General features: G+C 43.0%; 1 protein-coding gene across 1 annotated transcript in view; it reads right to left on the bottom strand.

Annotated features, from left to right (window-relative positions):
- Positions 1-15,213, bottom strand: part of LOC141273133 (uncharacterized) — a 76,123-nt gene that overhangs the window by 43,790 nt on the left and 17,120 nt on the right. Inside the window, exons 2-6 of the mRNA XM_073684574.1 lie at positions 6,003-6,152; positions 5,700-5,876; positions 5,492-5,615; positions 5,312-5,409; positions 3,575-3,665 (exon numbers count right to left, since the gene is read on the bottom strand). Of these exons, the coding sequence (XP_073540675.1) occupies positions 3,575-3,665; positions 5,312-5,409; positions 5,492-5,615; positions 5,700-5,876; positions 6,003-6,080 (568 nt within the window). The 5' untranslated portion in view covers positions 6,081-6,152. The remainder of the gene's footprint in view (positions 1-3,574; positions 3,666-5,311; positions 5,410-5,491; positions 5,616-5,699; positions 5,877-6,002; positions 6,153-15,213) is intronic.

Below are 15,213 nucleotides of genomic sequence, written 5' to 3'. Positions count from 1 at the left end.
CATTTTTTTAGGGACCACATCACATTTGAAGTCACTTGGAGAGGTCTTTATGACAGAAAATACCCAAAAGTGACACCATTCTAAAAACTGCACCCCTCAAGGTGCTCAAAACCACATTCAAGAACTTTATTAACCCTTCAGGTGCTTCACAGGAATTTTTTGAATGTGGAAGAAAAAAATGAACATTTAACTTTTTTCACAAAAATGTTACTTTAGACCCAATTTTTTTTATTTTCACAGGGGTAACAAGAAAAAATGGACCCCAAAATTTGTTGTGCAATTTCCCCTGGGCACGCAGATACCCAATATTTGGGGAAAAAACTCTGTTTGGGCGCACGGCAGGGCTCGGAAGGGAAGGAGCGCCATTTGACTTTTTGATTGTAAAATTTGCTTGAATAATTAGCGGACGCCATGTTGTGTTTGGAGAGCCCCTGTGTGCCCAAACATTGGAGCTCCCCCACAAGTGACCCCATTTTGGAAACTAGACCCCCCAAGGCACCTATCTAGATTCATAGTGAGCAATTGGAACCCCAGGTGCTTCACAAATTGATTCATAAAAATGAAAAAGTGTTTTTTTTTTCACTTTTTCATTTTTACGAATCAATTTGTGAAGCACCTGGGGGTTCCAAGTGCTCACTATGCATCTAGATAGGTGCCTTGGGGGGGTCTAGTTTCCAAAATGGGGTCACTTGTGGGGGAGCTCCAATGTTTGGGCACACAGGGGCTCTCCAAACGCAACATGGCGTCCGCTAACAATTTGAGCAGATTTTCCATTCAATTTGTTAGCGGACACCATGTCGCGTTTGGAGAGCCCGTGATGTGCCTAAACAGTGGAGCTCCCCCACAAGTGTCCCGATTTTGGAAACTATACCCCTCAAGGATTTTATTAAGGTGTATAGTGAACATTTTGAACCCAGAGGTACGGCACAGAATTTGTTTACATTAGGTCATCATATTGAATAAGTTGTCATTATTCTTGAGCGCAAGTGCTCGCTACTTGAGTTTGCATCGGGTACTCAGGTATGCACCATGTACAGCGTGTGCTTGAGTGACATGCTCGAGTCCCTGCTCCGCATGTTTCACGGTTATTAGACACACAAAAAAAACATGCGGGGGATCGCTCGTGCATGGCAGGCAATCCCCGTAAAGTTTTTTGGCCGCGAAGCATATGGGGCAGAGACTCGAGCATGTCACTCAAATACCCACGATACTGAATGCATACCAGAGCACCCGATGCAAACTCAAGTAGCGAGCACTTGCTCTCAACACTAGTCGCCATATCGTCATCTTTTTTTCTTACTTTTGAAAAAAATCCCAACCCCAGCACAACCCTAGCCCCAGCACAACCCTAGCCCCAGCACAACCCTAGCCCCAGCACAACCCTAGCCCCAGCACAACCCTAGCCCCAAACCCAGCCCTAACCCTAGCCCAATCCTAACCCAAGAGTTTATTTTTGACGCTGTTCCTTGTGCGGTATAAGTGATTAGACGACTTTATTCTTCGGGTCGGTGTGATTACAGCAATGCCAGAATCATATGGGGTTTTTATGACTGACAGCTGTCACACACTAAAAGACGCATTTTTTGTAAAATCTAGTTTTTGCATCGCCATATTTTGAGAGCTATAATTTTTCCAGATTTTGGCAGACAGTCATGTGACGGCTCGTTTTTTGCGGGATGACTTGACGTTGTTATTGGTGCCATTTTCAGGCACGTGACATTTTTTGATAGCTTTCTATTCCGATTTTTGGGAGGCAGAATAAACAAAAACCAACAATTCAGGAATTGTTTTTTTTTTTTTTAATTCTGTTCCGCGTGTGGTAAAATTGATGAGGTAGCTTTATTCTTCGGGTTAGTACGTTTACAGCGGTACCACATTTGTATCATTTTTCTATGTTTTGGCGCTTATACACAATAAAAGCTATTTTATAGAAAAAAATATTTTTTAGCATCGCTTTATTCTGAGAGCTATAACTTTATTTTTCGGCTGATGGAGCTGTATGACGGCTTGTTTTTTGCGGGACGAGATGACGTTTTCAGCGGTATCATTTTTATTTATATGCGTCTTTTTGATCGCGTGTTATTCCACTTTGTTTGGCGGTATGGTGGTAAAGCATTGTTTTTTGCTTTGTTTTTTTTTTTTTTTTTTTTTTTTTTACCGTGTTCACTGAAGGGGTTAACTAGTGGGACAGTTTTATAGGTCAGGTTGTTCCGGACGTGGCGATACCAAATATGTGTACTTTTATTGTTTTTTTTTTTGTTTTTTTGTTTTTTTTTTATAATAATATTTATTGATGGGTACATTATATTTTTATTTTTGGTGGATTATTTTTTATATTTTTTTTTTATATTTTTGCAAATTTTTTTTTTATTTTTTTTTCCACTTTCACACAGTTTATACACTTTATTACTTTGTCCCACTCTGGGACTGTCACTTTTTTTTCTCTGATCGCCTGCATGGCACAGGAATGGAGCACCATCCCTATGCCATGCAAGCTGGCAGAAATGCACAGTGTGAAGATTGCTTGGAGATGCACTGCGCATGTCCAAGCAATCTTCCTGCTGTCTGGTGACCCGGATGTTGTCATGACGACATCGGGTCGTCATGGCAACACCCGAGAAGCCTTTGCAGACTGCGCTGGAAGCCGGAAGAGGAGGTGAGTATCGGCGATCACCTCCCCTTGCCCCCGCAATGCCGCGATCGACTTCGACTTCGATCGCAGCATCGCGGCGGTTAATGTGCTGGGAGCGGTGCAGGACCGCTCCCTGCACATAGTACCAGGTGTCAGCTGTGACAATCAGCTGACACCCGGCGGCGATCGCGCCCGCACAGCCTGTGTGCGCGCGCGATCGCCATGACGTACTAATACGGGTCTGGCTCTTAAGTCCCAGGGCACAGACGCGTATTAGTACGGAAAATGTTGTTAAGGGGTTAAACTCCCTCTGTATTCCTAGAATCTTCTGCAGGTCCCAATGTTAATTCAAGGACAATGATATTGTGGATGTAAAAAGACTCAGAAGTAAACTAATTTGCATTGTAGATTGGAAAAACAGTAAAGGAGCAGATTACCACTGAAATTATATTATAGAAATATATGTAAATTTATTTTTCTTTCTTAAAAAAAGCAATGTAGTATGCATTAAAAAAAAATACATCATACTCATCTTACTGGTCTCCCCACATTTCATTTCCAATGTTGCCCTGATATTCCGCCAGTCTCCATACTTACTTTTCTGACAGGCATGTGGCCGCTGCAGCCAATACCTGACTGCAATAGTGACAAGAACGTCTTTGCTGACGCCAGGGACTAGCTACAGTGATAGTAAGGGTGTAATACCAGAATAAAATATATAGAGCACGGCTTTGTATTTCTTTGTTTTGTGGGGGGAAAAAAGTATTTTTTTGCAAAGTTTTTTTGCCTTTAAAACACAAGAAAAGAGCCAACATATTTTTTTGCTTATTTCATTTACAAACCAGATATCTGTGCCAGTAAAATTAATTGAAAAAAATCTGTAACAGCCTACATAATTGTACCAGTCAGAGAATGAGTAGATTTTATAGGCCTACAACTCACCTGAGCGATTATCTGTTGGAATCTCCTCTTTATACCGCTCATCACCTCTAACATATGTCTCTGTAGCATTTACATGGGTCAGATCTTTACCCTGAAACAAATATTGTAAATGTCACATAAAGATGGAGAATTCATATAATGTCCAAAAATGACATGGCAGCACTAGTTATTGGAGCTACATAGCTGCTGGTTCCTTATTGTACCTAGCAGTCTCCGAAACTAGCAAATTAGATCCAGACAATATTTAATGTCTATGATCAGCTACAATCCTGCCATCTCCATGTAAAACATATGAGGCCGTGTCAGGCAAAATGTATTTTTGCCCGAGTTTTAAAAATGAGAGATGTTCTAAATTTCCACCCCCTGTCCATTTGTAAGACATAGAACTCAGTGCTTTCCCCCCACATCAGGAATTTTTATTACCGCCATAAAATCTCAGCGAAGAGCAAACCTTCTAGTCTAAACTGGTCTTTCCCTCCAAAATCCTATTGTTTAAAAGTTTGTACAGTTAATGTAGAATTTAATCAGGCACATGACTGTCACAAACCCAGGCACCACATTTTTGGAATGCTCACCTTTTTCCGGTTACAATGGTATATCTTGCATGGCTGGGAAACCGCCGGAAGCCCGGGAAATGGGTTCTGAGCTTCTGAGCATCATAGAGATATCATATTTGATATCCATCTGAATGAATATTAGTGACGGCAAACATGATGTCTCCATCTTGGATGTGGGACCCCCCCCCCACACGAAGATATGAAAGATGGAGGATTTTTATGTCTTATGCAGCTGGGTGAGTTCACAAAATCGAGCCCCCGTGTGAGGTAAGCGATATGGGCGTGTCCTGGTGTTTTGGCCCCTTACTATAAACCAGAACGGCCATAAAGCAGCAGATTCTTGCCAGGGACATCAGACGCATGCACACCTCGCTGCGTGGAAGAATCACATCTAATTTCCGGGGAGCCGTCCCCCCCACAGAATCTGAGACCATCACCTCGTGGCGCAGGTTTTGCTATTACTTATCCCTTTTATTTTAATAACTGTTTTATGCATATATGTAAATTGTCTCCTTTATAATATCTTGTATATCTTTTGTAAACACTGCCCACTTTCGGGAGTAAATCATTATTATTTACCAGCTTCGATCTTCTTGTCCTATGTCGAGCAAACACGTTCCTCACCCGCTAATTCACGTTACCTAAAGGGTACCCGATCCACCTGTTAAGCGATCGGTGGTGGCAGTATACCAGTATTTATGTGATATTGTGGTTTGAGGGTGGCTGGACGGAGGTATATATACGTTCCTGGAAGGAACTGGTGGTATATATACACATCTTGTCACATCACGTGCCACAATAGTCGACATAAATGAGAGCAGCTGCGCCCTGTTGCTTATCCTCGGTCAATACAGTGTCTGACCAGCAGGATAAGGGGGCGCCAGAGGGCTGCAAGGACTGACCAAGTGTCGTTTTCCTGACAGGCCGGGCTCACACTAGCATATTTCACAGTTTGTATATGCACTAATATGCCCAGACAGACTGACTATGGGTCTTGATATTTATGACTCTGAATGTTCGGGTCGGGAGAACGTTTAGTCATCTTGTTTGTACACAGACCATGAAATACTCTGGTGTGAAACTGGACTAATACTGGTGGATAAAACAAGACTAAACACAAGACCTTCACAGACTCCTACACATCATAGGGAAGATTTCATGAAACCTTCTCTGCATTTACCTGATAATCTTCAGGAACATAGTGATATTCTTCTGACCAGTCCTGTGGAAGAAGAGGACAGGGCCATCTCTCTGGTGTCGTCCTCTTGCTGGATAGAACTGTAGGGAACACATACAGGAAGTGAATTCATTCTTTACATAAGTTAAGTATAGGACATGTGTATTTATTTATTTCTATTACCTGGTGATGTAAGGGTTTGGTTACTCTCTACAATGACGTCCTTGTACAGATCCTTGTGTCCTTCTATGTACTCCCACTCCTCCATAGAGAAAGAGACTGCAACATCCTGACATCTTATAGGAACCTGACACACAATAATGATACAGTCATCACCCCAATCCCTCCATAGTGTTACTGTATAATGTACCAGTTTTCCCAGCAATGTCACCTCTCCAGTCAGCAGCTCAATCATCTTATACGTGAGTTCTAGGATCTTCTGGACATTGATCTCCTCATCTCTCAGGGGGTGAGGTTGAAGCCCCGTGGTTAGACTCGGGGGTTTCCTTCTTCTTTCAGACACAGTGGCCTTAGGGTGCTTAGAGGTCTTTTTCACTGCTGTATAATTCTGTTTATGGAGATATGTATTAATAAACCTCACTACAGACAATTCCAGAGTCCTCACCTCTCCAGTTATGTCCATCTGGTATTACCATAGATAAGAATGATATAATGTGACCTCGTCATCTCTCACCTCTCCAGTAAGCCGGAAGAGGATCTCTAGGATGAGGTGTAATATCCTCTCTGTCATCTCTTCTCTGTCCCTATCCATCCTTGACAGGTTGATCAGGAAAGTTGTCTTATGTAGAAAATATCCACAGAGAGGATTTGATATTGTAGGAACCTGGATGGGAAGAATATGTGAAATGTAAAATCGTAAAGAATCCCATGAAAGAAATATCCAAAGCATGCTACCTGCTTCTCATGATCCCTACATCCAGTCATGGGCATCATCCTGCCCCCGGTATAACATACAATTATAGTTTACATACATACATACATACATATAATGGATATAAAATTTCAACACACCCCTGTTAAAATGCAGGTTTTTGTCATCTAAAAAAAAATCATACCAAAACGAATCATTTCAGAACTTTTTCCACTTTTAATGTCACCCATAATCCGTACAAATCCATTGATAAACAAATTGAAAGCATCTTGAGAGGGAAAATAAAAAATAACAAAACTAAAATAATGTGGTTGCTTAAATGTAAACACCTTAACTTTTAAGGGTTTAACTTTTTGGCCATCATTGCAAAAGATATGTTTGGTGCAAAGACAACACTGTGCACCGCCAAAAGAACACCATCCCCATAGTAAGGCATGATGGAGGCATCATTATGCTGTGGGGCTGTTTTTCTGCAGCTGGAACTAGGGCTTTAATCAAGGTAGAGGGACTTATGAACAGTTCTGTATATCAGTAAATTTTGCATCTGCTAAAAAACTGAAGGAGAGGAGAAATTTCACCTTTCAGTACAACAATGACGCTAAGCATATTTCCAAATCAACTAAAGAATGGCTTCGTCAGAAGAAGATGAAAATTTTGGAATGGCCCAGCCAGAGCCCAGACCTGAATCCAATTGAAAATCTGTGGGTGACCTGAAGAGGGCGCTGTACACAGGAGATGCCCTCGCAATCTGACAGATTTGAAGATACTGCAAGGAAGAGTCGGCAAAGATAGCCAATTGAAGATGCACGATACTGATAAAATCCTACGAAAAAGACTGAATGGTGTCATAAGTTCAAAGGATACATCAACAAAGCATTAGGTTAAGTGTGTGTATATTTATGCAACAACATTATTTTAGTTCTTTATTTTTCTTTTTCCACCCGAAAAAATTTCAGTTTGTTTCTCAATTTAATTGTTCAGATCATGGGTGACATTAAAGGTGGAAAAAGTTGGGGGGCGTGGCCTGGCCGGGCATGTGAGTAGACGTGAGGCAGAAGAGCTCCTATAACCCTGTCCTGTAATCCTTCCTGCCCGAGGGAATTATTGCTTCTAAAAGATCTCACCAGGTGGCCTGGGGTCTCAGGAGTGCGGGGGAGCAGTCGGTGGTGCAGAACGAGATGACCCGGCGAGATAGCAAGCAGAGGCAGGCGGCTGGCTCATCACAGCACGAGGGCCAAAATGGTGCCGTGGCCTCTGAGGCGGGAACTGAAACTCCAAGACAGCGGGAGAAGCGCATGGAGGTGGTGAACAGGCTCTCCAAATATGCGCATGGCGGAGGAGCTGAGGAGCTTACACCCGACCGGAATGTGCAGTCATTAAAAAGCACGGTAACTGAGGGGGATGTGGAGAGGGCAGCAGGGGAGGCACATGAGAGGAATGTGCAGGCTGCTAAAACAACTACCCCCAGCAGAGAGGCTCAGGTTACCAGTGGTGCTGACTCACTGGCAGAGGATGATGAGCCTACTTTAAAAGATGTGCTGCTGGCCATCTCACATAGTAAAGCTGATCTCACTGAACACATAGGGTTTGTGAAAGTGGACATATCTCATATACGCCATGACATGCAGAAAATGAGGGAGCGCCTCACTGCAACAGAAGGTAGAGTGGGGGATTTGGAGGATACTGTGTCTCCTATGACTAAAACACTTAAAACAGCTACTGACTCTATTAACTATTTACTCAACAAAGCGGATGATCTTGAAAATCGTCTGAGAAGAAATAACGTGCGTATTGTGGGTGTGCCTGAGAAAGCAGAGGGCAGGGAGGTGGTGGACTTTTTTGAGAAATGGCTGCTGCAATCCTTTGAAAAAGATAAATGCTCTAAAATGTTCGCTATTGAGAGGGCACACAGGGTCCCCACCAGACCTCCACCGCCTGGGGCAATGCCACGTACAGTTTTAATCAAAATGCTGCATTTTCGTGACAGAGATAAAATCCTACAATTGGCGCGGTCTGCTAATGACTTATGTATAGAGGGGGCGAGAGTGTCCTTCTATCCTGATTTTTCTGTGGAGGTTCAAAGGAGACGCGCCCAATTTCAAGATATCAAGCGCAGATTGAGAGCACTTCAAGTACCCTATGCAATGCTATATCCTGCACGGCTGCGGGTCATAGCACTGGGTGAAACTCATTTCTTTGATTCACCAAAGGAGGCTGCAAAGTGGATGGACTTAAAAGAGAGACAAATCCGGACGGGCTGACGCCAATTTTGAGAAGATTCTTGACAGAATATAATATAATAATTCAAGAAATTTGAATTCTAGTGGATAATACTCCGCTGTTGGCTAATGAATCTCTGTTTATAAATGTCATCATTATTATTTTACAGTTATTATATACTGTTCATAACTTGGCTCTCATATATACCTCGGGCAGGCCAATATACTTATATGGTTGTTGAGGTGCTGGTTTCACCTACAATGTATAGGCAGGGTTAAGACACTCTGTCGTTTGAATGTTCTGGGAACGTTGTGTGGGGGGGAATGAGGGAGTCTCTGATGCAACTCATGCTGCGGCGCCTCGTGTGCTTAAGGCCTACTAGGCTGCATGAGGCTAAACACCAGACTCTACAGAGTACGGCTGTTGGTATTCATTTGATTAAGGGGGTGGGGGGTGTTAAATGAGGTAGCGATGGGGGGTAAAAGAACAGAACTTACTTTGATTGGTGCAGACTGTGTATTATTACAATACCATAATCTTGATGATCAGACACACGTGTGGGTGCGGAGGGATGTATGTGACAGTTCATTTTCAATCGTTAAAACATGGTTAAGCAGATTAATGTAGTATCCTGGAATATTAGAGGTATGGGAGATCACAACAAAAGATTTGCGGCACTTAAATATCTTAAGGAATATCGGGACTCGATAATCTGTCTGCAAGAGATGCATTGCAATACGGAGGCCGCTGCGGCACTGAGCAAGCTTTGGAGGGGACCGGCCTATCATTCTATACATAGTACTTACTCTAGGGGGGTTAGTATATTGATTCATCCGAATTTACCCTTTGAATGTGAGAGAAGTATTTGTGACAGGGAGGGTAGGTATGTATGTCTAGTGTGCAGAGTGGCTGGGCTTAGAATTTGCCTAATCGCTCTATATATTCCTCCACCTTTCTCTATACAGACTTTGCGCCAGCTATTCCCGTGGATAACGGAATTTGCTACCATACCCCTGTTAGTTATCAGTGATTTTAATATGTATCTACATGCTGAGCTTGATAAGTATAGGGGTAACGTGGGGGGAGGGGCTGCTCAAGAGACATCGTTGGCAAGGGTCCTACAGGAAATCAATCTGGTGGATGTGTGGCGGGTTCGTTTCCCAAATGTTAAGCAGTATTCGTGTTATTCAGCATCCTATTCTTCTCTGTCCAGAATTGACCAGGCTTTGGGAAATAGTCATCTAGTCCCTTTAGTTACTAAAGTAGAATACTGCACGAGATTGTTATCTGATCATTCTCCATTATTGGTTGTTCTGGGGATAGATCCTGGCATCATAAACAGAAGGGCACTGTGGAGGTTTAATCCCTACTGGCTGGACGTATTCGGGAAACAGTTAGATTTAGCAGGTAAATTGGAGCATTTCTTTAAAGACAATATAGGCTCTGCTCCTTTAGATACGGTATGGGAAGCCATGAAGGCGTTCTTAAGGGAGATCCTGATTAAGGAAATTTCCATGATCAAATCCAAAAATAGGGCTCGTACTCAGGAGTTGCGGAGGGAAGTAGACATACTGGAGCAGAGGTATGTTGGGTCTCCAATCATAGAGAATAGGGAACACTGGACTCGGGCACAGGCTACACTAAATGACCATATATTGAAACAAGCAGAACATAAAAGGTTTTTTCTTAAACAGCAATTTTATGTGGAGGGAGAGAGTGCAGGGCACTTGCTGGCCACTATAGCCAAGGCCCAGACTGGGGCTCCTATGATTGCAGCTATCAGGGATACTAAGGGTGCGGTAATTACTGATTCAAAGGCTATAATGGAAGAATTTTTTCAGTTCTACAGACAATTATATGCTTCCAAACGGACTTAGGCGCAAAGGGACATAGATCTATACCTTCATGATATGCAAATACCATGCCTAACAGATAGCCAGAGAGAGCAACTAGATGCACCAATTACACTGGAGGAGATGCAGGAAGCTTTAAAAGATTTTCAAAATAACAAAGCCCCTGGTGCTGATGGAATCCCCGCGGAAATTTATAAGGAGGCTGGGGGGGTTTTACTTCCCAGGTTACTGAAAGTGTTTAAAGAAGCGAGGGAGGGGGGGGCCTTGCCAACTTCAATGAGGGAGGCTAACATAGTTCTTTTGCCAAAACCTGGAAAGGATGCACTAAACCCCGAATCATATAGGCCAATATCCTTACTCTCGGTAGATGTAAAAATTTTAGCTAAGGTCTTGGCTACCAGCTTGGTGGTGGTTATTACACATCTGGTTGCAGAAGACCAGACTGGGTTTATATCGGCCAAGTCGACGGCAATTAACTTGCGTCGGCTTTTTCTTAATCTACAAATGCAGTCACAAAATGCAGGTGGTAGGGCAGTACTATCACTTGATGCCGCTAAGGCTTTTGATAGTGTCGAATGGGAGTATTTATGGGCTGTTTTGCGAAAAATGGGGTTCGGTACTGGATTTCGGGCCTGGGTACGGCTTCTATATAACAATCCGGTAGCTCGGATTAGAATTAATGGCAATCTTTCTGGTAGCATTGAAATGGGCAGGGGCACGCGTCAGGGCTGCCCGTTGTCTCCCCTACTGTTCGCCCTGGCTGTGGAGCCATTGGCTGCTAAGCTTCGTTCCAGCAGTGAAATTCAGGGTTTCCGCTACAAAACACTGGAGGAGCGGGTGGCCCTATACGCTGATGACCTTCTGTTGTTTTTGGGTGACACGGAGCAATCTCTGATGGCGGCTATGAATTTAATAAGGGAGTTTGGAGACCATTCTGGCTTACGGATTAATTGGGACAAATCAGTTCTTATGCCGGTTGATGGTTTGTCTCAGAATACTAGGGTAGGGAGTACTTGCTTGAAGGTGGTGCGAGAATTTAAATATCTCGGAGTTAGAGTGACCGCATCTATCGGAGATTATATTCCTTTAAATTTACTTGAACTGCTTACTAAATTTCAACAAAAGGCCAATACTTGGAGCAAACTTCCCCTATCAATGGTAGGTCGAACTAACTTAATTAAAATGGTGTTAATGCCCCAATTATTATATATCCTTCATAATTCACCGGTTTGGATCCCTATGAGAATATTTTATAAGTTTCAGGCACTGTTTCGGGAATTGATCTGGAAAAAAGGGGTGGCCAGAATCAGCTTGGATACACTTCAAAGGCCCAAAGATCAGGGGAGACTAGCCGCACCTAATCCATGGATATATTTTCTAGCTTCTCAAATGCAACAGCTCTGGTTAATCCAGGGGAACCTAGATAAACTGATACGTCTACTCTCACACAATCTGCCAATTACCTCCTTTCTAGAAACAGGAACCTCGGGGTGGGATGCTAGGCGACACCTCCCGACCCTAACACTTATGGGGAAAACGTGGCAGAAAATCAAATTGTTGTTGGGAATAAAAGGCTTTACCCCGCTTACTCCGTTGTGGCATAATGCGGGCCTTCCAGAGATCCATAAATTGAAAGGATTCGGAATATGGGAAAAATTGGGAATAACTAATGTGGCGCAAATATTAGAGGGGGAAATATTTAAATCGTTCCAACAGATAAAAGAATATTGTGTCCCACAAACCAGTTTTTACTTTTATCTCCAATTGAGGCATGCATGGTTTGTACAGCCGCAACATATGCAAAGTAAAATCCAACATCATCTACTGTTTAACACATTATTATGCCATAGAGGTGGGAAGGGATTGATTTCCAGAATTTACGGGATACTTATGCAGCAATTTCAGTGGGACAGACCCTTAAATGTTAAGGAGAGGTGGGAATGTGACATTGGTACTATATCCTCAGAGGAGTGGGAAGATGTGGTGGGGAGCGTTCCGATTCTATCTACATGTGAGGCACATAGACTTTCACAGTTGTACTTATTACATAGAGTATATAGAACCCCCAAATTTCTACAGCGCATTGGGGCAAGGAATGACAGTGCGTGTCCAAAATGTGGAGAGGAAGGAGCAGATCTTATGCATATGATGTGGACATGTAGAAAGGTCGCTGTATTCTGGAATGAGTGTGTGCAATACATTAATGATGTGTTTGAGTGTAATTTACCCCTATATCCTAAAGTATGTGTATTAGGCCTTGTAGAAATATTAGGATGTGAGGAGGATGAAATAATAGCCATTAAGAGGACTCTATACCAGGTCAGAAAGCTTATACATTGGCTGGATCCCTCCCCTCTCAGGCTCCAGGAATTTTTGGATAGAATGCGTCTTTTATTGAGATTAGAAGAGGGAGTGTACAAAAAGCGGAAGGCTATATGTAAATGTGATAAAATCTGGGGTAAATGGAATATGTTTCATGGTTATCATATTATGTCTATTTTAAATATCACTTGAGTTTGAAATGTTGTGGTCTCATGTTCTGTATAACTAATTGCTGATCATCAGATATTAAGCTCTGTACCCATGGATCAAATCATTAATGCTTTAACAGTCGGATAAGCTATATGATGGTATACGGTCTGTAACAAAAATTTGCTTTTGCCATATGGTTCTTGGGGCTGTTATGGGTGGGGGGGGGGGGGGACGGGTGGGTCTTGAGAGGCACTGCTAGTTTAGTGATGCCTCACTGTTTATGCATAATGTTTATAAAAAGTTTTTTAATAAAAAATATCTGATTTAAAAAAAAAGGTGGAAAAAGTTAATGAAATGATTCTTCTTGGTATGAGTTTTTTTACATAACAAAAACCGGGCATTTCAACATGTATGTTTAGACTATTTTTTAACAACTGTATATCCACTTCAACACCAAAAACAAAGAAGCAAATCTAAAAGAAAAAAATCTAAAATATTTATATCTCTTTTAAACATTTCATAAAAACAAGAAAACATTTTAAAGATCAGGTAACATCCACTGATCGGGATCGTTGTGCCAAAGAAGTCAGTAACAAATGAAATAGCATTAATTAGAAATGAGAGAATTGAATTCTCAAATTTTACAAACATTGGTAATCTCCAATTTTTGTGGACATTTTGCTGCACTATGGAGGGTCAGGCAAACAGATAAAAAAGTAATAATAATGCTCATCTCACCAGTCACCTGTCTGACCGTCCCTGCAGCCTGCTGTCTGGTCCAGTCTTCTTCTTCTTCTCTTCTTTTTCCTTTTCCGTCACACGCATTCGCTTCGTCCTCTTCACCCCAGACCATGGTTTGATGCTCGACTAGGCCTTGGATATTAGTGCATGCCGTGCAGTGGCAGTGCACATTGGTCATTAGCTCTAGTAACGTCTGAAGCCTACTTGAGCAGGAAGACACGGTCTGGAGTGAAGAGGCCAAAGAGAATATGTGCAATAGGAAAAGGAAAAATAAGAGACTAGACAGCTGACTGTGGGAACTGAGGCACAGGTGAGAGGCTGTAAGGAGAGGGACATACTGCCCACATTCCCCCTTGAAGACGTGTGTATTGCTGCAATGTATTATGATGTTTCTATGTGTAGTAATCTGCATTGTTAGTGATGAAGCTGTATTCCGCCCAGCAACAGCTAGTTAACAGGGACAGTTAAGGTTAACAGTTGGGATTAGCCCAGAGTGGGAGGGGATAAAGTGAAGGGACAGATAGAGTTTGCTGTCAGGATGTAAGATGGGGCCTAGTTTGCAGCTAGAGCAGACCTCTGGTCTGATAACCCAGCAGAGCCACAAGAAGCGAGCATAGAAGCTCGGTAACGGCCATAGCGGCAAAGTAGCTCCCCTAAGGGGAAAGGCGGTACTGCGGGTTGAAGTACAGGACTCTCACTGACTGTAGTGCATTTATGGAGGATGACGGAAGTTCCTGAAGTACCGTGCTGGGTGGTGGTGAAGATATAGGATGAGTGAGGCAGAACCGAGTCATTCTGGGGAGGACAGGGAGAATGTATGTGAAGATGTTCCATGCACCAAGAGAAACCTCCATGAAGCTATGCATCCGCTATCTGTTGTAGATAATACCCACTATGTTACTGTTCAGTAAAAGACCATTTGATTAAACGTGGTGGTCTCCCTCACTGAACGTTACAAGACCTGGTCCTGGCCAGCCGAAGTCAGCAGCATCATGCAGACTGCAGGGGCGTAGCGCCCCCAAAAGTACAAGTTCCCACACCCAGCCAGGACCCCCACTTTCATGTAATGTTCCAGGGTGTACCACCCGCACCATGTTACACAGAGACGAGTTATTTCTTGCTTTTACATCCTATATGCATTATATTCTGGGTCAGGAGACATCACAGAGCATAATAACAACCATTACTTCACTGGGAATCTAATTTCCTTGTAAAACCTGCGAGATTTGGCAGATTCCATCATTTCTAACATTAATATATCCTGATAGTGTCCAACATGGAGCGGGTGACGATCATAATGGGGACTGTACAGCATTAGGGCAGGAGGGAAGTAGTCACATCTAACACACTAAGGCTAGAAAAGGATACAGCGCTACAGCCGATGAGGAGCTGCACAGTGATGGACCAACAAGCCAAGTCAGGAGGGAAGTAGCCACATCTAACACACTAAGGATAGACCAGGATACAGCGCTACAGCCGGTGAGGAGCTGCACAGAGATGGACCAACAAGCCAAGTCAGGAGGGAAGTAGCCACATCTAACACACTAAGGCTTGACCAGGATACAGCGCTACAGCGGTGAGGAGCTGCACAGTGATGGACTAACAAGCCAAGTCAGGAGGGAAGTAGCCACATCTAACACACTAAGGCTAGACCAGGATACAGTGCTACAGCTGGTGAGGAGCTGCACAGTGATGGACCAACAAGCCAAGTCAGGAGGGAAGTAGCC

Source organism: Phyllobates terribilis, unplaced genomic scaffold (genome assembly GCF_046119375.1).
Source record: "Phyllobates terribilis strain yellow unplaced genomic scaffold, ASM4611937v1 Scaffold_5__5_contigs__length_657084704, whole genome shotgun sequence".
Classification (NCBI taxonomy): domain Eukaryota; kingdom Metazoa; phylum Chordata; class Amphibia; order Anura; family Dendrobatidae; genus Phyllobates; species Phyllobates terribilis.
This window is presented reverse-complemented; position numbering and strand designations above follow the sequence as displayed.